Below are 19,551 nucleotides of genomic sequence, written 5' to 3' on the forward strand. Positions count from 1 at the left end.
CATCCAGGCAAACAAACAGGATCCCAGTGGTCATGATGACGTCCAATAGAGAACACCTGTGCTTTTTTTCCCTGCAAGTGCACCTGGGAAATGTAGTCCAAAGAGTGTAAAGACTCTCATGTGTTTTATTCTTTTGTTAAACATTTGCTTTTATTTTGACGTCACTGCAAACCTTTATTCCAACGTAGAAACATTTAAATCTACATAAAAGACAAGAAACTTAAGTAAGCTCTTTATTTCAGGAATTTCCAGGTAAAAGTTGTTTTTTTTTGTTGTTTGAGGCAATATTGTTTCTTGGGGATGATTTTATATGTTAAAATAATGAATATATTGTAACAGCTCTGATAATCAGGCATTGAATGTACCCTGGAGGATACACTGCCCACATATAGAGGCAGAGCTGGGATAATCAATCACAGATTTTGAAGCCTATACTCTCCAGATAATCAATAATATTTTCACTTCTTTAAACTTTTTATATAAAACATGAAATAAAGTAGCTAATTATTGCTTAGAAAATGTTATAAAAGATGATAACTATTTAAAAGCAGGAAAAAAAAATTAAATATATGCCTTAAATTGGGGAAATATCTTGGGAGATACATTTTCCAAAACATTTATATGTGCTTGTCCATTTAAGGGTTAATGACTGTCCCCCCCCCCCAAAGGATACAGAAACCATTTTAGGGTTCGAGACAAAAACAGATAAACTTGTATTATTGTGATAAACGACAAAGACGACAGAGGAGAAGTCTGATAGTTTATTTCAAGTTCTATCACAGGTGAAAGAGAACCAAACATGTAAATATATACAGTCATACACAGGAAAATAAAACTAAAACGGGAGCCATGCATCGTGACTGAAGCTTATTTACAGCACTGCATCTCTTCATTGCTCTCACATTATCATGTCAGTCCACCTTAAGAAGCAGCGTCGTGTAGTGTTAGTACGGGTTAGTATCGTACGGGACAACCAGGCCAGGAATCTTCACCCAAAGGCACACATTCATTAAAATCAAAAAGTATGCTTTTAAATGTCCGTTAGTGGTTGCTGCTTTTTACTCAAATACATTTAATCTGACAGCAACGCAGGCGGATAAAAACATCCCACGGTTGCTGTGGAGTGCGCATGCGGACGTAGTTTAGAGGTTTTACACGCTGTACAAAAGTAAAGGGACATGAAGCGCAGCAGGCTAACACTGGATCACACTTCACTGGTTCTGGAGGAAACATTCAGTCCAGAATGTTAAAAACAAAACAAAAAGTAAGCTGATCAAATTGTCCAATTCTCCCAACTGAGAGAGAAAAGTGACAACGGGCACTGGTACAGTACATTTAACAGTCCAACAGAGTATCTGAAGAGATAAAATAAGGCCTTCAGTAACAGCATCCTCCACTTTCTGGGCTCACATTAAAGAATGACTTCAATTTGTTAACTTACAGGAGAGTCGATGTTCAGATTGATACCACTTAATAAAGCCAGCAGCCGCTCAGCGCTGTTTATTTGGTTTCTGTCCTATTTGAATCATGTTACATTGATTTGAGAGGTAGAATTAGCAATTTTGTCTATTGAGTCTGGTGAGGTTTCTGATAAATTAAGGATTTATTTTGACTTTATCAGCTTTAGTGATTGTTGGAAAGACTAACAAAGACTGTTTTGGTGACTTCTTGGTATTTCTGTCACATTTATTTGGTCTGAGATATCGCTCTAGTGAATTTCGTATATATATATATATATATATATATATACACTCTGAATATAACACCTGCTGTTTATATATTACTTATAAATGCTAAAAACATTTAATAAAACTAAATTTAAGTTGTCATCCTTTATCACACATTTTGTGATGAATCAAATTAGATGTCTTGGCTGTCTACAGGGTCTTTTGGACGGAACCAGGCTACCTGTTCCCGACGCTAAGCAAACTAGCTTCACATCTACCGTGGTATCAATCTTTTCACTTAACACTCGGCAAGAAAGCACAGTAGAGTATTTCCCAAAATGTCAACCTTCAACGGGACTTAAACCTCCTCTGTAGCGTGTGTTTGAAGTTGCCTTGTGCGCCAGACGGGCGGAGTTTAGCACCAGGAACGTTCAACCGGTCGGAGGATTTAAAAATTAAAGTGTTCAGTCAGTAAGTTTTGTTCTAAATCATCATAGCTGTACCTAAACCTTTTCTGTGGAGATACAGTACATATGCTGGAGTTATTAGGCATGTTTGTTAGTATTATAATAAGCAGCAGTAACATTTTATTGTAATATACTTAAAAAAAAAAAAAAGACTTCTGTACATTGACCAGCGAGAGCGTCTCAAAGGAGGAACACAATGAAAATTTACAGTGCTTTGACGTGAAAATCCGAACTGGATTTCTCAAGAGTTTATTGCTAATGTCCAAAGGTCAAACACTCTCTTTCATACTTTGTTCATTTTCATTTCATTTTCGGGACTTTCATAACGCTGGCACTTTACGAGTCATCAATTAGCATTGTCGCTTGCTTTAGTAGCATCTGTCAATCTTTCTGTCAGATTTAGGCCTTTTTTTTTTTCCTTTCTTTTTTTGCTAAAACATTTCACATTTTAAAGGTCGAAGTCCAAAAAGTGACTTACATTCAATTTAGGAACAACTGATACAGATGAGTTTCTTCCCAAAACCGTCTCTTTAAAACAAGAATACATAGTGAACAGTTTGTCATCATCAGCATAACTGAATAATAAACCACTGATCATCAGTTCACTGCCAAAAAAACTGCCATAAATTAAAATACTGACACTAACTTTGAGACATTTGACCTCAATCTTGACCTTTAGGTTACTTTTTTAGTGTAATATAACGTATACATTTCAAAATTTTGGAATGAAACTCAACAAATCACAGTAGTCTTGACTTGACAGCTTGTGGATTCCCAAGCCTGTAAGACAGCAGACATCAAAACCAATAAGCTCCCAGTTTAAAGAGAACTGGTCCTTCAGTTTCACACCCCTCTGAAGGACAAATATCACTTCTGTCCTTCAGTGGTTTTATGTTTCTAAAATCATTATATTGTTATTTTGTGTACTTTCAGTCTTTGAAATTGGTTACAAATCTGCTGTATGATTTCAAACATATATAGATGACAAATTAGGTCCATGACACACTTTTAACTACAGTTTAACTTCCCATTTAAAAAAAAATCTATAATAGAAAAAGAAAGTAAATTTAATTTGACATTGTAATCAATGTTCATCATATAAATGTAAATTAAAGATTTTGAACTTTTTCTACCTTTTTTGTCCCACAGCCAGCTCCTTTAAATTTATTCATCTAACTTTACAGTACTACAAAATCTAGTCCGTACAAAAAAGGCTTATTTTATGAGTTTTAACAGCCAGAGATTGTGTGAATGTGTTTGGTCCCATTATAAGACAACACCTCTCTTACTGCTGAAACTGCATGACAGTGACAATACCAGTCAAATTCTATGACTATATGGATAAAAGCCAGCTATATAGGACAATATATATATATATATTTCTCGGACGAATATCGCGATCAGGGCTCAGCGTTAATGTTTTCTTTCAGAAGTAAATTTTTAATCTGCTAGCTCTTGTAGTTTCTGATAGAAAAGTCAACATCTTTGAGGTTTTGACTGCTAGTCAGACCAAATAAAACAAAACTTGGTCTTCAGGGGATTGTCTGACATTTTGTCCAACATAATTGATTAACCCCGAAAGAAAGCCATTTAATCACATGGAAATACGTTCCATGATTTAATTAAATACATTTAAACTGGAACTTTTGAGTGTAACGTACATAAAAAACATCCAGTGGGTGTGAATCACGTGTTTTGAAATGATTTCCAGCAACATTACAGACATAATACTAATTTCTTGATCCAGTGCATGCCCTCGTTGTGTTTTTGTGTTTGGAAATTAACGCTGTATAATGACTAATTATTGAAAGGAAGTGAAGACAAACTATTAAACTATTAATTATGCAAGTTATAATTAAAATCATGGCTCTTTCAAATCATGATTTTGATATAAAAATTATTTTTCAGGCCTCATAAAGGCAACATACATGAGATTTGATGCATAATATGAATAGTTAAAGGGGTTAAGCAAACCCTGTGCAAAAACGTCGTTTAATTTCTTTCAATCCAGGTAGAAAAAAAATCAAAATCTTTATTTTATATTGATCTGACAAACAGGAAGTAAGATTTTATAAAGTATTTTATCTGTTATAGATTTTTAAAATGGGAACTGATAAGTGTTACACAGGAAAAAATAAGTTCTTCTCTTCTTCACACCGTAAATATGATTTCTGCACATTTAAATATCAACACTGGTATCTTCTGCTGGTAGTTGGGCCCACAACAACGTTGTTTTCCATCACTGTAGTGCTTTAAATCATTGGCCAGCCAAATGATCCTTCATTGTAAACTAAGATGAACTTGGATTTCACATTTTTTTGAAAGCTAACACATATTACTATCAATTAATGAGTGCAACAGCAGAAAAGAAACAACGTGCTGCTGTTGCACTCAAACTTCTAAATCAAAGCTGATTATTTTTGACATATTCGTCTTCAGATGGACCCTTAAATTCAGCCTTTTAAAGACTATAGCGTCACTCTCTTTAACTGCTCAGTACGGCTCAAAATTCATCAAATGCACATGTTCAAACGCCTTTAAGATTGATCCGACGGGTACAATGAGGCAGTAGTTCAGGAGGGAGGAACACAGGGGAGATCCACACCCTGTTTAAGCTCTTTACATTCAATATACAATAAGGTTTGATGTGTCAAAGCAAAACATTGTTCAAAGAAGTGGATTACTAAAAATGAATAAAAATACTGATAGCCACAGGTTTCCTCCTGCACCGAGAGGAAGAAAGTTACACCGCAAAAACCCTTCTTTTTCTTTTTCTTCCACGATAACTCACCTCAGGTCTTTCAGTTTAAGAAGACGGCCTCGATGTCAGGATAACTCATTTATTTACCAGGATCACCTCAGCTACGGTCGATGAAAGAAGATGGTCTAGATGGTGAAGTGAGGACAAAGTAGGCACACAGCCTCTAAAAAATGGTTTCTACTATCACTTGTTTCCATCGTTCGCCAGTGGAAGATAAAAGTTTTAAGGCTCATGACTCTAGTGTGAAAGTGGATGAAGAACATGGCGGTTCTTTTTTAAACGTCTTAGCTGCCAGGATCACCTGACCTCCCAGAAATGTGCTAAGCTTTCAAGATGAAGGCCCGGAAACTGGAGCCACGACAGCATGAGCGCCTCAAGATCCATCAGCAGCTGAAGGAATGAATCATTTTGACAACAGGAGCTGGTTGGGAAGATGAGGTTCTTGGCCTGGTCCTGCAAAGAACATCGAGATGATCCTGGTCGTGATGACGGCTGGTGGAATGAAAATGGTTTCTGTGGTACGGAGAGGACGAAAGCTACGTGTGTGCGGAGGGAGTTAGTAGGAGGAGATGTCGGAGGAGCTGCTGCTGTTGCTGGTGGAGGTCTGGGCCCTCTTGATGTACAGGTTGAGCAGCTTCATCTGCAGGAGGGAAACAGCAGCGGCGTCAGAGGACTCTCTCAAACACTAACGCCACAGTTTTTGTGTGTTTAGATTTCTTGAACTGAACGTGTATTTGTCAAACCGATCAGTAAAACAGAAAAATACAGTTTGAAAACACTTCCTATAAGCTGTAAGTTTTCTAAAAAACACCCTCTGGTGCCTGACGGTTAGTGAGAACTGCAGATGTTGTCCCTGTTTTTCTCCCCAAACGGCCACAAGGGGAGTTTCTAAAGGGGTGAGATCTTTACGTGTTCTCAAACAGTCTGTCTGGTTAACTTCCTCACCTCCACCACAGCAGCTTCTCTGCCCAACCCATCCATGCAGGGCCGATACTAACAGTGTGTGATTGTTTAAATTAGACTCAATATATTTTTAAATGAGTGACAGCTTAGAGACAGGAAGTGAGAGTACCTTGCTGCCGGTCAGCTGAGCCAGGTACGGCTTCAGCTCCTCTCCGATCACAGAGTAGATGGCCACCAGGCAGAAGACGCTGGCCTTTCTCACGCTGCTCTCAGTGTTGTCGTAGCCCTGCAACAGCAGACGACGGATGACTTTCACCACTCAACATACTGAGGGATTATAACACCGAATGTGTCGCTCCACGAAGAGCGTCTCACCTGCAGGAGTCCGGGTATGATGTCAGACAGCAGCTGATGGAGCGGCTCCTTGGAGATGCGTTCGATGGCCCTCGTCTGCATCTTGATGGCGGCCAGGTTGATGGGGTAGTCCGCTGTCTGCACGATGGGACAGAGGACCTTGATGCACTGCTCCGGCTGGATGGAGCCCGCCAGCGTGGAGGCCGCCTCCTCCGCCGCACGCACCACCTGCAGCGAAAGCGTGATTTAGGGTCCAACTCTGAAATAACGTTCCAAAATCAGAACTGAAACTGGTCCTCACCTCCTTGTGCGAGTCTTTATGAGCCTCCAGCGTCTTCATGATGGTAAGCTCGGCGTAGTTCTTGAAGCGGGCCGGCTGGTTCCTCAGGATCTCCTTCAGGACTCGCAGGGCCAGCGCCCGGATCGTGTGCTGAGAAGGAGGAGTCAGAAGGTTTTCTACAAACAGTTCTTTACAGGCGATGAAAGACTTTGAGATTTCGCTTTCTGTCCTTACGTCTTTGTCTCCCAGTGTCTCGAGCAGCAGCAGCAGCATGGTCTTGAAGTGTTCCTCCCACACCACCAGGCTGTCCTCTCGGGCCACTTTCAGCAGCTCCAGCAGGGTCCCCCGCCTCTCCTCGGGGCCCCGCTCCCCAGCCTGGCCCTGGGAGAGCTCCTTCAGCAGCCCCCCGACCAGCTCCAGCTGCTCCGCGGGGCCTGCTGCAGGAGTACGGCAGAAACAACAACGTACTTTTACTCTCAGATAAACACATTTAAATCAGCCAAAAGAGAAACAGAAATGAAGTCACTCATTTTCAATCTTTTAGTTACTGCTCTATCAGTGTCACATCATTAGCTGTCGGTATTTAAGTTGAGCTCAGTGTCTGTACCTGGGAAGCTTTTGGGGTTCATGATCTTGTTTTCGACACATTCTTGTCGGCTGCCTGCAAAGAAAAGGTTTCACGTTAAAAGAGAGAACGCGACAAACTAATCAACAATAAAATCTAACACATTTTTCTAGCTTCTTTCTGGCGAGGAGCGACCGCTGTCTCACCGTCTCGCTCCACGGCGTCCTCGTACAGCGCCTCCTTCAGGGCGGCTTTGTCCAGCGTGCTGATGCTGTCTGTGTAGTTGTACGGGTTGTAGTCTCGGAAGCGCGGGCCGGCAAAGGAGCGCGGCGAAGGCGTGTTCAGCAGCGACGTCTTGTTGTCCAAGGCTGTGCGTCCGCCCACCACGTCGCCGTCGGATGACGCCCCGACTCCGGACTGAAGAACAAAACATCAGCATCGTTACCGTATGAGTGAATTACAATAAGGTCATACAGTGAATTATTTAAATTCTTATTATTATTTTGTAACTCCCTCCTCACCATGCCGTCCCTCTTGCCGTCTCGTCTCAGCGGCTCCATCAAGTCTTCCTGGCTGCGGAAGCTGAAGTTCTGGATGGCCTCGGTGACCCCCCGGAGAGAGCTGTAGATCTCCTCTGAGTTCAGGTTCTCGCTGTCGTACTCAAGCATGCTGCGGTGAGGGAGAAAGAAAGCAAGCGCACGAGAGTTGGCTCAACCAAAAGGTTTATGATTATGTGACTTTTTGTTGCTTGATCCCAGAAGAATCTTGGATATCTAGCAGACCTGACCTAAAGAACTTAAGATACTTTTATGTGGTGATCCAAGACTACTTTAGTTCTTCAGTGGTCCTGGATCAGCACTGCTTTTGTTTAAAGCTTGTGAGCAATGATTGAGAACACTTTCCTAGACATGGAGCAATCCTCACTGCCTGATGAACTTTTCATTTTATTTCTTAAAAAACAGCAAAGAAGAAAATGTTGGAACTTTATTTCCTTCTCTGATGAAGTGGTTTAAAGCTCTGTAACACTTTGCTCATGACTAGGAAACAGGACTGTAGTGTCAGAGCCTGCAGGCCACTGTCTCCGTGTGTATTACGCCTGGATTCCACCGGGCACGGCCCTTGGATGTCATGTTAGTCATAGGACGTCTGGATCTTTAACGTCTTTAACTTGATGTGACGGCGTCGCAGCCGCGCCCGGTGGAATCACACAGTTACAGTACAGTGCACGTGCAGAGCCGTGCATGTTGACAAACTCAAGCAGGTAGAGACAGACAGGTGAGTCGAGCACAGGGATCGTGATTACACATTTTCTCACAGGAGTGAAGTAAAAACAGAAACCAAACAAATGGACAGAGCGGACGGAGCGGAGCAGTGACAACAGATGAGACTGTTAGAGGGTTTCACTGCACAAGAAACACTGAGTGAGAATCAAGAGGAAAACTTAACTGCAGAATATACTGAATGTTACTCTGAAGTATATATAAAATATCTCTATTTATTGTTACAGAAATAAATGTGACAATTTAAAAGCCAGCTCTACTGTGAAACCCCATAACGAGGAGGAAGAGGAGGAAGGAGGAGGAGGAAGAGAGGGGTGGGGTTACCTGGGTGAGTAAGCTCGCCGCACTGCCTTGAGGGAGGAGTGCGCAGCGGGTGGAGGAAGAGGGGAGGGGAAGGGTGGAGGAGGGAACTTGGAGAGGCCGTCTGCGCTCCAACCCCACAGCCGGCTGCAACCGGATGGGGAGGAAAAGGAGGGGAGGGGAGGAGGAAGAGGAGGAGGAGAGCAGCCCAGAGAGAAGATAGAGATGTGAGAAAAGGGGGAAATAAGGAGGAGCACTGTTCTCAGTCAGTGTTAGTACGGCCAGGCGGAGAACCGACACCTTTAATGTAAAATCTGGCGTCAGTTTGTGGAAATATTCTAACGTCTAAATCCGGGATGGCTCCATACACTGTGATGAGGATGAGTTGCATTTTGGATAAAATCAAACTAATACGAAGAGTTTAAATGTTTGTTTGTAATATACTTCAGTGGCCGGTGCAGCGGGGAGCGTTACCTGGGAGAGAGCCCCCCATGGGAGCAGTTGGTGGGGGAGGTCAGCGGGCTGCTGCGGCTGCCAGGCTGCCGAGGAGGCGTCCGACCCGACGTGCTACTGGGAGACGCCTGTAGATAAAAACTGGCTGTAGACTCAGAACGTACAGAAAAACATCTGGAGATCAACTTGGATTAATCTTGACATTGTAGTTGACGTCCACAAAGGTTTAAAAGCAAAATCTACTCAAACTATTAAATTAATTGTGATATAAAACATTATTGGTATTTTTACTGATTCATTTACTCTAGTTACTTCAGATGAACTCAAATCTATAATTGAGTCCTAAAAACCTTTATTTCTTTCAACAAAAATGTTGAAAAGAAGGAGATGTTATATTAAAGTGGTAGTTTATTAGTAGAATGTTGTAGTTTCAGTAAACTACAGTAGAATTAACCTTTTATGTACCAAACGTGATGAAATTATAAAATATGAAGCGCCAGTGGCACCACTTTACTGAACACAATGAAAATAAAAGACAACTCTAATATACAATTTAATTTTACACTGATTTAAATACTTTTTCCTTTCTATTAAATAAAAAATCTATAAAGTAAATTAATAAAACAAATTATTTTAATTCTGCAGCACTTTCCTTTTAAGAAACTGTCAAATATATTTATTACAACAGAAGCAGACTTCTGATTACTAACTTTTTACAATAATCAATTAGTTTCATATTGAGTCTATGTGTGTGTGTGTGGTGTTCGATGGTGTGTACTACATTGCGATGACTGTTGGCTGGCGTTCTCACAGGTGTTTGGCAGGCTTGGTGGTCCGTCCTGGAAGGTTTTGGGCAGAGCTCCCAGCAGCATGGTGAACTCCGGTGTGTTCAGCTCAAACAGGGCGATCAGCACCACCTGGGCCGCCTGCACACACACACACACACACAAACACACACACAATGTCACTTTAAGTCGCTATCTGGTCTATTTGAGGTGCAGAGATTTTGCCACTATAAGCATCACATCTGTAAGCTTGTTCTTTCTATTGCACAGAGCTCAGGATAATTTCACCTGTTTGAAATACAAATTGACTTATTTAAAGACTTTCTAGCGCAGCAACCTTCTGCACTTAAGCCCCATTCAGACAGCGTTCATACATTCTGGTGAAAGTGTTAAATACTGTATGTGTGGCTCACCATGTACAACAAACATTTGTTGAAATCAAACTGTAACTTCACTTTCAACAGGAAACACAGAACATAAACTCAAAGATACCCTTTTCAGCACCTGAAGCTCATCCTCCCGGTGCTTTAACCTTGTTTAAAAAATTAATGAAACAAGAGAAACAGAGAAAGTTCACCTTGAAGGTAAATATGAGGCTGAGTTTTGATATTAAGAAGCTGTTGCAGTGAACATGCAGTATGTCCAAAAGCTGGAAGGAGCGGTTTCCACTCTGAGTCTTTTTTAAGATAACTGAAATATATCGAGTTAAAGGTAAAAAATGATGCAAAAAGAACCTCAGGTTTGTTATGTTTAGTTCAGTTTAGTCTCAGAGTTAAAACAGCACCTCATGCACGTACTTGTAGCTTCATTTAAACATCCATCCTTCTGATTTACAGCCATGTGTACGCAACAGAACCACAACATGATCCTGAAGCTTGTTTCTAGAGCAGTTAGTGTCAACCAGCCTTCACTGTCGGGTTATCTGGAGCGTTTTAACACTCAGTGAACAAGCCCGAACAGGAGTGTTTCTGGGTTAGAGGAGTTTACGCACTCTGCTCATGCTGTTGGATGGAGTTTCTACCTGCTTGCACCTCTCCTCCAGGTTGCCCTCTCCAGGCAGAGAGGCCACGGTGCTGGGTCGGCCTGAGAAATCCTCCCCTGCCCAGTTATGAAGGGTCTGGGGGTGTGGTGGACGACAAATGGCAATTGGACAAAACAAAAGACGTGAAAACAAAAAAATGAAACAAAGAACAGACAAATAAACAAGAAAACTACAAGAAGAAAGCTGAGGGAAGATGGAGGTGAGGCTCCACGCCGCCCCGCCCTCCTACCTTTCGGACGTCGGAGCTCTTGGGCTCGGTGGTCCAGGTGATGATGCGTGAGACGGCGAGGCGCGTCTCGCTGGAGTTGACGAAGTCTGCCGGGTCCATCTGGCGGGCCAATGCCTCGATGTAGCGCAGGATGGCCACCTTCACCTTCAGGTTGGGCGTCTGCGTCTGATCCACGATGAAACGCATCAGGATGTTGAACTGCTGCTCGTACGGGAAGGACTCTCTGCGAACAAACAGCTTTAATAAGCCTGGTTCATAACTTTTTAATAACCAACTGAGGAAGCTTCATTTGAACATTACTGAGAGGACGCAGGGATTCAAATCTTCTCCGCACCTTTTCTTTTTTTTAATGACCTGACTGAGCAGCTGTGTATAGTTCAAACGTGCGTTAGCATAGATTTTCCTCTTCTTTCTCGATTAAAAGATGGATCACGGACACAAGATGTACAGCTGACCTATTATTTATTAACTTAATAAAACTGACTTGGTTTTACTTAATTTGACCAGTGCACATATTAGTGTATAAAGAATAAACAATACACTCACAAAGTCTCTTCGAAAGGCCAAAAACAAAAAAAAGTTTTGTATTTTTTACGCCTAGCCGCCCACCTGGTAACATCCAGGGCCTTCTGGACTTTGGCCTGGACGGAGCCCAGCAGGTCGGCCCCCATCTTCTTCAGCAGCTGAGTGAGCAGGACGAAGAGCCAGTCCTGAAGGTCGTCCCTGTGCAGCGTGATGAAGTCCACCAGAGTCTCCAGGAACATGCTGAAGACCTGAGAGGGAGCGAGGGGTGAATGAGAGGAATATAAAGTCATCAGTCTTCATGTGTTTGTGCTGCTGAAGTCTGACAGCACGGCTGACTGCGGACAGTAAGGTGAGTTAACACTTACTCTCTGGTGTTAGAGTCCACAGCGAGCAGCGACGAGGCATGCAACAAAAAAACACTCTGTTAGTTCGTCCTGTAGTTAGTTCGGACATGTGCAGGAAACACCAAACATTTACCGCCTTTATGGGAACGTTCATTTATGCTCAGTCACTCGCCTGCCTAGCATCAGGAGCTCAGCTGAGTCTCACCTTGCTGTGAGGGTCTGCAAACATCCTGGTGAAGATCTCACAAAGCCTCTTCAGCTCCACACGACTGACAGGGAAAGAAATACCAAATCTTACATAATGTTGCTTTAAGGTTACGGGACCAGAGACTTTGTAAATGACAAACTGGGGCTGCAAAAGATCTGATCTAAGTTGATACCAGTTGAGGAAAATACAATTTCCCTGACACAAAGTAATAGTAGTTATATAAAATAAAACATAAAAAGATATATACAGTATTTATACACCCATTTAAAATGCTTCCATTTTTATGATTTCTAAGCATTTGCAGAAAACCAAGTTCACAAAATAAACACCATGTGTGAGCATATCACACCTGAGCATCCTCTGGCTCTTGAGCAGGTTCTGCAGTCCCAGCAGTCCCTCCTTCCTCTCAGACCAGTTGGCGCTGGCGCAGTGGTTCAGCACCTCGGCCACGTCTTCCGTCTGACGCAGATAGTGTGGCGCCATGCCGCCGTTGCGCGAGCTGTATGAACGCTCAGAGCAGGCGCTGGAGGCGTCGCTGTTGGCGTCGTCGTCTGAGTACATTCCCGGAGACTCGAAACGCCGCCTGACCGGCCTCCGCTGAGCGAGGGAAGACAGGACAGTGACTGAAGAGTAACATCAGCATGCTTTCTTTATCTACAGCCATGCCTTCACAAGTCAAATCTACAGCTTCGAGGAGATCTAGCATGCAACTACAGAGTCGGAGTCATGCAGGTTTCTGATGATTTGATGTGAGATGGATGAGGTTACTTGATGCTGACTTTCTACACCGGTCACTTTAGGTTAACAGGCTGCCTTGATGAGACAAATTAGCAGCTTTTACCAAACTAAAAATAGCCTGTGAACCAGAAGCCGTATTCATTAAGGTTGAAGAGTGGCTCCTAGAGACAAAAATTTTAATAAAACATTTTCACAATTTCAATGAATTTCCCCTCACAGCCCTGAAGAGAGCTTCTAAGGTGAAAACGGGGAGTAGAAAGGAGGACTTTTTAAGAGATGGAACCACAAAAATAGTGGGTTTTCCTTGGAAACCAAAGTGGGCGTGTCATATTCTACAGCTCGTTGTCCGCTGTTAATGACACACTCTTGAGTACAATGGTTCCACTCAAAACTGGTGGAAACTGTGGTTCTCTAAAAAGGACCCTGGTTCCCAAAGTCTTAAACGGAACAAGATCAAGAACCACAGTTAATTTGGATTCTCACAATGTTTGTGAATACGGCCCCCAGACTGATAAAAAACTGTGACACAGGGAATCACAGCAGCTGTTGTGATTAGACAAATATCCGGTAGAAGGAAAATCAATAGCTCTGGGAAACTCTGTCAGAGTTTCAAAGCACTGCATCCCAACCTGCTCACTCTTCCATGTCTGAATGTAAAAGTCAGTGTTTAATGCTCGTGCTGTGCATGCAGCGACAGAATGGTTCAACTCTGTGTCAGAAGAGGTTTCTTTGTACCTTACTCCTCGAGTCTCCTAAGAGCTGAAATGTACAAAGTCCAGGAAGAAAGAGGACAAGTTACTGCAGGACTGTACGAGCTCCAACATCAACACATTTTATTTCATATTGAAGGATAAGTCTGCCATTACTCTGTTTCTCTTTAACAGATCGAATAAGAAAAAGACCAACATGATAATAGTTTTTAAAAACAATGGAGCTCTATTGCACAGAGAGGCTTTGACACACATAGTACGTGTTAGTAGATACATTCACTGCTGGTTTGAGTCTCTTTATTGGATTTGTTGGCTAGAAATATGGGTAGAATATCAGCAGACTTATTCTATAAACATAGTGCAGAGAAGTTTATCTGGAGACTACAAAAACTCTACAAACATACGAAGCTGTGTAAAAAAGAAAGTTAGGGCTATGAAACATATATTTCTATTTTTTTCCACCTCCGTGCTTACCAGAGCGTCAGCAACGGCAGCCTCGACGTCGGTGCCGGTGTTGAGGATTCTCATGGCGTTGACGGAGGCCGAGATCCGAGCCTGATGGGACAGCCGGTCTGGAAGAGAGAGAAGGTCGGACACACATCAGCAGGTTAAGAGGAGTGTTATTAACGTGACGAATATGGGATGGAATTCCACTGTGCAGAAATGAAAGTGCGGTTTGGTATCAGGCACTTGAAATGGAATAAAACAAATAATAAATAACAACAGCAACCCACTCTTCACTTTTAAACAGGAATTTATCTATTACGGTGTCAGATTAAGAAAATATTTAGGAGTGAAGAGTGTCAAAAATACATTAAGATAAATTTGGACAGTTTCTCAGGACTCAACCCAAAGCAAATAGCAGAGAAAGCTGCAGCACATTTCAGTCATGGTGCAGCACATCTAAGCAGAGAGCAGCCAGCACAACCTTTAAATGAGCCACAATAAAAGAAAAATGCAAAAAATACCGTGAAAGTAGGCTGAGTGAATCAGCACTGCTTAATCAAAATGCCACAAATAACAAAGTCTATCTCATTGCAAGACAGTTATCATCGCAAAGCTGCAAAATTAAAGTTCAGTCCTGTGAAAAAAAGAAAAGACAAACAAAATCTTCACCACTCTGTCCACTCGACACTGAGCCGAGAGGCGGACGTGGAGCCATGCAGGAAAGAGGCTTCACCGAGCAGGATGACTCAGTCAGCCAGGTAACGGAAACACTGGTGGAAAACAAGTTGATATTTTATCTGGCTGACTGAGTCGATCCGCCTCCAGAGAAGACCTCTCTGGTCACCTGAGTAGCACTCTGCGGAGGACAGGGCGCTGGTTGAGCGGGAGTGTCGACGAGTCGCTGGAGGAGGACGTAAAGTTAGAGGAGATAAGACGACACTAAAGTATTTCTGCCTCAGCTGCAGTGTTTACATCTTTGCACATAATTAATTACTAGAGGATTAGTTAATTAGAGCAGTGATTCCCAACCTTTTTCCTTAAGGGACACTCCAAACAGTGAACACAATAACTGCAGAGTTTCTGGATATTTTTAGGAACTTTTTATACAATTCTCTGTCTGTATTATGTTTTTCTCATTTTCTTCTCATTGTTCTTTCAGCTCTTTGGTTGTTTTCTACTGCAGGACGAAGCTGTTTATCAGACAGTAAAGGCTCTGCGGATATAACTTATGTTCATATCTTCAAAGTTTATATTAAATAATAATCTGAGCATTAAAAAGAACAATTTCATTTAGTTTTCACCGAAATGAATGAAATGCTGAGATACAGGCCACCTGTGTATGTTTTTTAAGTTACAACCATTAAAATCAAGAAGGTCTTAGTCAAGCTTTGATGACCCCTCGTGGTTGGGAACCACTGCAATAGAAGATGTGGACATTTAAATACAGAGCATGCAAAGAACCAGGCAGGAAAAACAGTGATCTACACACACACACGTGCAGGGTCAGATTTTCATACACTTTACTAGAGCGCTTCTTAGTTATGTGTTCTGTTAAATTAACCCTAAATTAAATATATGAAATATGTTTTTTCTACTTCAATGTATGAGCTCTGGCGTGCAAAGAAAGGAGGTGATGGGGGGTCTCCGGTACCATACTCACCCAGGGGGGAGAAACCCCTGGCGGGGCTGGTGTCGCGGCTGCTCTCGCGACTGGTTTCGCGGCTGCAGCCCTGACTCATGCTCGGCCGGGGGATTCGGCTGCGGGCTAGAGGAGCGCGGCAGGCAGACAGACAGAGAGAGAGACAGACAGACAGACAGACAGCAGCGCAGGGGGGGAGAGTTTAGCTTGTAGCACATTCAGCCGGACACTGACACACCTGAAGCTCTGCAGAGATGGTTAGTCAGGCAGGAGAGAAGGGAGAATGAGACTCAGGGAGGCTGCAGGTTCAGTGTTAGTATGAGGAGAAGGAAGGATGTCTGCTGGGATGTGCATGCAAGTCGACCTCAAAAAGAAACTATTCTGAACTAAGCAGCAGGTCTTATTTACCTTTAGTGTCTTTATGTAGTTACTATTCTTCATTTTCATGACTGCTCAGACCAATGTACAGCTGGATTAGCTTGATGTTTAACTCATGAATCAATACTGTTACTGAATCCTGTATATGGTATAAGAACCCTGACAACATTTTAATATTCTGGTTTTCAATTGTTTAGTGTACTAATGTGAGCAAAACAATCTATATTATATTGCTGGTTAGCTAGCGTTTTGCTACCATTAGCTAACTTAAGAGGTGACTATATCTTCCAACCATCTTCAAAAGACTGAGGACCTAAAACGACAAACATTAGGACAAATGCTAAATATGTTAGAACTTAACTACAATAGTGATAAAGTGATCAGCCACTTCAGTGAGACAGTTTTTGGTATAAGCACCAGATTTCAAAGGTCTTACTCCTTAAAATATAACATCAGTAATTATTTAATTAAAACACATTTTTGCCTCCATAATTTTACCTCCACTCCTTTAGCACTTCAACAAAGCTCCCAAAAATCAACAATTTAAGACGCCGTCACTGGTTCAAATGTTTCTCCTGCAAAAATTCCAGCGAACGCTCTGACAGCGTTTCCATTTCCATTATTACAGACTTTTATTATGACATTTGTTTCCAGCCCTGTGGTTCAACACCCTCCTTACCCGTGCCTGATCTGGTGGGGCTGGTCTCTCGGCTACAGCCCTGGCTGCGGTGACCTCGGGGTCGGGTCTTGTCGGTCAGGCTGGCGGAGGTGCTGTTGGTGGCGGCGGCGGCGGCGGTGCCCATGTTCGGCCTCGGGATCCTGCCGTAGGTGGAGCTCAGCAGTCGGCCGGGAGAACCGGACCTGCTGCCGGCTACAACACAGACACAAGTTCATCATTTTAAGAATGATTGGGACAATTTTCAAGTTTATTTAATTTGCAAAATAATAAACGGAACAGAAAATGAACCATTCCAGATATTTAGAATTAGAATTTAAATGACTTTAATGCGAAGCTGCTACCCTCGGGGATAAGTTACTAACGTTGAGACTGAGAGACGACTTTCCCTCGGCTTCTTCCACGGCTGTCTGTCACAGTCGGACCGTTCCCTGAACTCGTCCTCCTGGTTCGTACTCGACCTGGAGAGGCAGAGGACACACACACAGAGAAAGAGTGAGAAACACTCAACACCTTTATACTCACAGCAGAGATTAAACACACTGAACATGAGGACTGCAGCTGGTCCTAACATTTTCTACATTTCTGTCATGCAGAAAGAGTGAAATTAAGACTGGAGGGATCGTAAAGAGGGAAACATGACAGAAGATATGAAACAGGGAATTGTGAGAGATGAAAGACACAAGTCACTGAATTCTTCAGACTCATTCCTAATAGAAGGATTCATTAAAACAAGAAACAAGTACTGTCTCTTCTGCTAGAACAGTGGTTCCCAACCTAGGGGTCTGGACACCCACGAGGGGTCGCCAAAGCTTCACAGTAGCAGAATACGGTAGTATTAAACTTTAGCAACAGCGAGGTTAAGCTAAAGAGCTCTAGGGTTATTTGTGTAACCAGCAGCAAAAACTGCTCAGTCAGAAGTTAGAATGTAAATGTCTCTAATATTTGTGTAGTTCAGCTTATTATTAGACTCCAGGAAACATGAATATAAGAAAGACTTAACCTGTACATTTATATTGTGTAATATTATATTATTGTTGTTTTAAATGAGTAAAATCATCTACTCTCAAATTAAAACACTGTAGTTCAGCTGCGGTCGCTGCGCCCGACATTACTACACAGACTGATTCCAAGTGTACACCATGCGTAGACAGTCCATGCACAGACAGGTCCATCACAGATGACCACCATTACAGCACTGATGGGGGGTCAAACACACACCGAGGAGGCATGGAGGAGCGTCATTCCCCTGTCCACATACGGAGACACACACACAGCTTACCGTCTGCGTTAACAGACCGCGAGTCGTCTGACGGGTGGGCGAGCCCGGGAGAGACACAACAAGGGTCGGGGGTCAAGAGGTTAAGCTTTAAATATGCTTGACAAAGAGGAGAGCGGGTGGGGTAACAGCTTGGATACACACATCTGACTGAGAGTGAGTCATATTGAATATTTTATTACAGCAGAAAGAAGGGTGAGTGACTGCAACAGATCCACACTCCAAGTAGAGTTATTCACACTTGAAATGTAGTTTGGATTTTGTTTTATGTTAAATGAACAGCCCAATGCCGAGGTAGGAAGGTTCATTCGACATTGATGTTTAAAATGCTGATTACCCAGTGAAGCGTAGGATCCGGGGGGAAGGGCCGAGGCCGAGCTGAAAGGCGAAGCCGATGATGACACCGCGGAGGGCACGGCGGGCATCCTGGTGCGGGCAGTGGCGGTGGCCGCCGCGTTGACGTCCACGTCGCTGCGGGAACGCTGGAGGGAGCCCGGAGAGGAGGCCGCGGCGGGCGTCCTGGTGGGGGCAGCTTTGGCTGGAGGTCCGACAGAGAGGAAGTAAGATCAGTACACAACAACACTGCACCACCTCTCGTATATACAACCTTTAAATATCTAGCAACGTAGAAATGAATGTCCAGTCTTGATAAATGAAAACAAAATGACAATCAGGGGTTCATAAACTTTGTTCATGCTCAGCAGGTGCTCGGCTTTTTGTCTGTCGACCACCTGGTGAGTTTTTAACATAAACCTGACTGACAGCGTGTGACATTTTCTTGCATTTGGGAGGAACACAGGATATTTTACAGCTGTATAAAGTTAAACCACTGTAAACCTTCAAACTATTTTCAAAGTGGACTTCCTGAATTGTATTTCATCTCTTTCTGCAGCAACAAGCTGCTCGTCATATATAAATACACAGTAAATGAAGTAAAGAACGAAGAGACGCGTCCTTACATCTCGTTGTGTTGCTTCCAAAGGTGTTTTTTACAGACAGCGGTCGACTGTGGAGATAAAAATAAAAGAGAAAATTCATTAACTTAGATGGACATACATCAAAACACCATTAAACCGAAATGGTAGCATGTTCTCAAAAATCTGAGCTCACACAGAGAATATATTAAAATTGAAATCAGTAGTGTGTGTATTGTTAACAGTGTAAACAAAAACTACTATTCAATCATGATATTTTTAGATATTTGTGATTATTTAATTGTGGTTTTCACTTCCAGCGGCTCCACTGTATTAAACACTCGTGATATTTTAATCGTGATGTTCAGCTGATCTGACAGGGCAAGTGTTTGTACCTCACTGCTTTAAGCGTAGCCTCCCACAAACCAATAATAGATCTTAATGAGAGGATTTATCGTTGATTTCCTCTGTTCTTCCAGTAATACAGTTTAACGTCTGTAATTTAATATTGCACTTCAATAAAGTTGGACGGACTCTTAAGAGACAGATGAAAGACGAAATGAAAGCAGCATTGGTGTCGCTGCACAGACACCCTGTAGCTGCAGCC

The 19,551-nt window shown here is 42.6% G+C and overlaps 1 protein-coding gene across 1 annotated transcript in view; it reads right to left on the reverse strand.

Annotated features, from left to right (window-relative positions):
• Positions 1-747: 747 nt before the first annotated feature.
• LOC118339692 (CLIP-associating protein 1-like) overlaps positions 748-19,551 on the reverse strand; it is a gene marked incomplete at its 5' end in the record, with an annotated part of 38,104 nt that continues 19,300 nt past the window's right edge. Inside the window, 25 exon segments of the mRNA XM_035677391.1 lie at positions 748-5,535; positions 5,968-6,084; positions 6,174-6,380; positions 6,454-6,582; positions 6,667-6,869; positions 7,040-7,093; positions 7,204-7,414; positions 7,519-7,666; positions 8,602-8,724; positions 9,052-9,175; positions 9,812-9,956; positions 10,837-10,932; positions 11,087-11,309; positions 11,696-11,859; positions 11,977-11,979; positions 12,161-12,224; positions 12,513-12,760; positions 13,637-13,660; positions 14,086-14,183; positions 14,903-14,959; positions 15,719-15,823; positions 16,755-16,946; positions 17,117-17,212; positions 18,368-18,568; positions 18,990-19,036. Of these exon segments, the coding sequence (XP_035533284.1) occupies positions 5,452-5,535; positions 5,968-6,084; positions 6,174-6,380; positions 6,454-6,582; positions 6,667-6,869; positions 7,040-7,093; positions 7,204-7,414; positions 7,519-7,666; positions 8,602-8,724; positions 9,052-9,175; positions 9,812-9,956; positions 10,837-10,932; positions 11,087-11,309; positions 11,696-11,859; positions 11,977-11,979; positions 12,161-12,224; positions 12,513-12,760; positions 13,637-13,660; positions 14,086-14,183; positions 14,903-14,959; positions 15,719-15,823; positions 16,755-16,946; positions 17,117-17,212; positions 18,368-18,568; positions 18,990-19,036 (3,163 nt within the window).

This window comes from Morone saxatilis, unplaced genomic scaffold (genome assembly GCF_004916995.1).
Source record: "Morone saxatilis isolate NCDOM2014 unplaced genomic scaffold, NCSU_SB_2.0 Contig6, whole genome shotgun sequence".
NCBI lineage: Eukaryota > Metazoa > Chordata > Actinopteri > Moronidae > Morone > Morone saxatilis.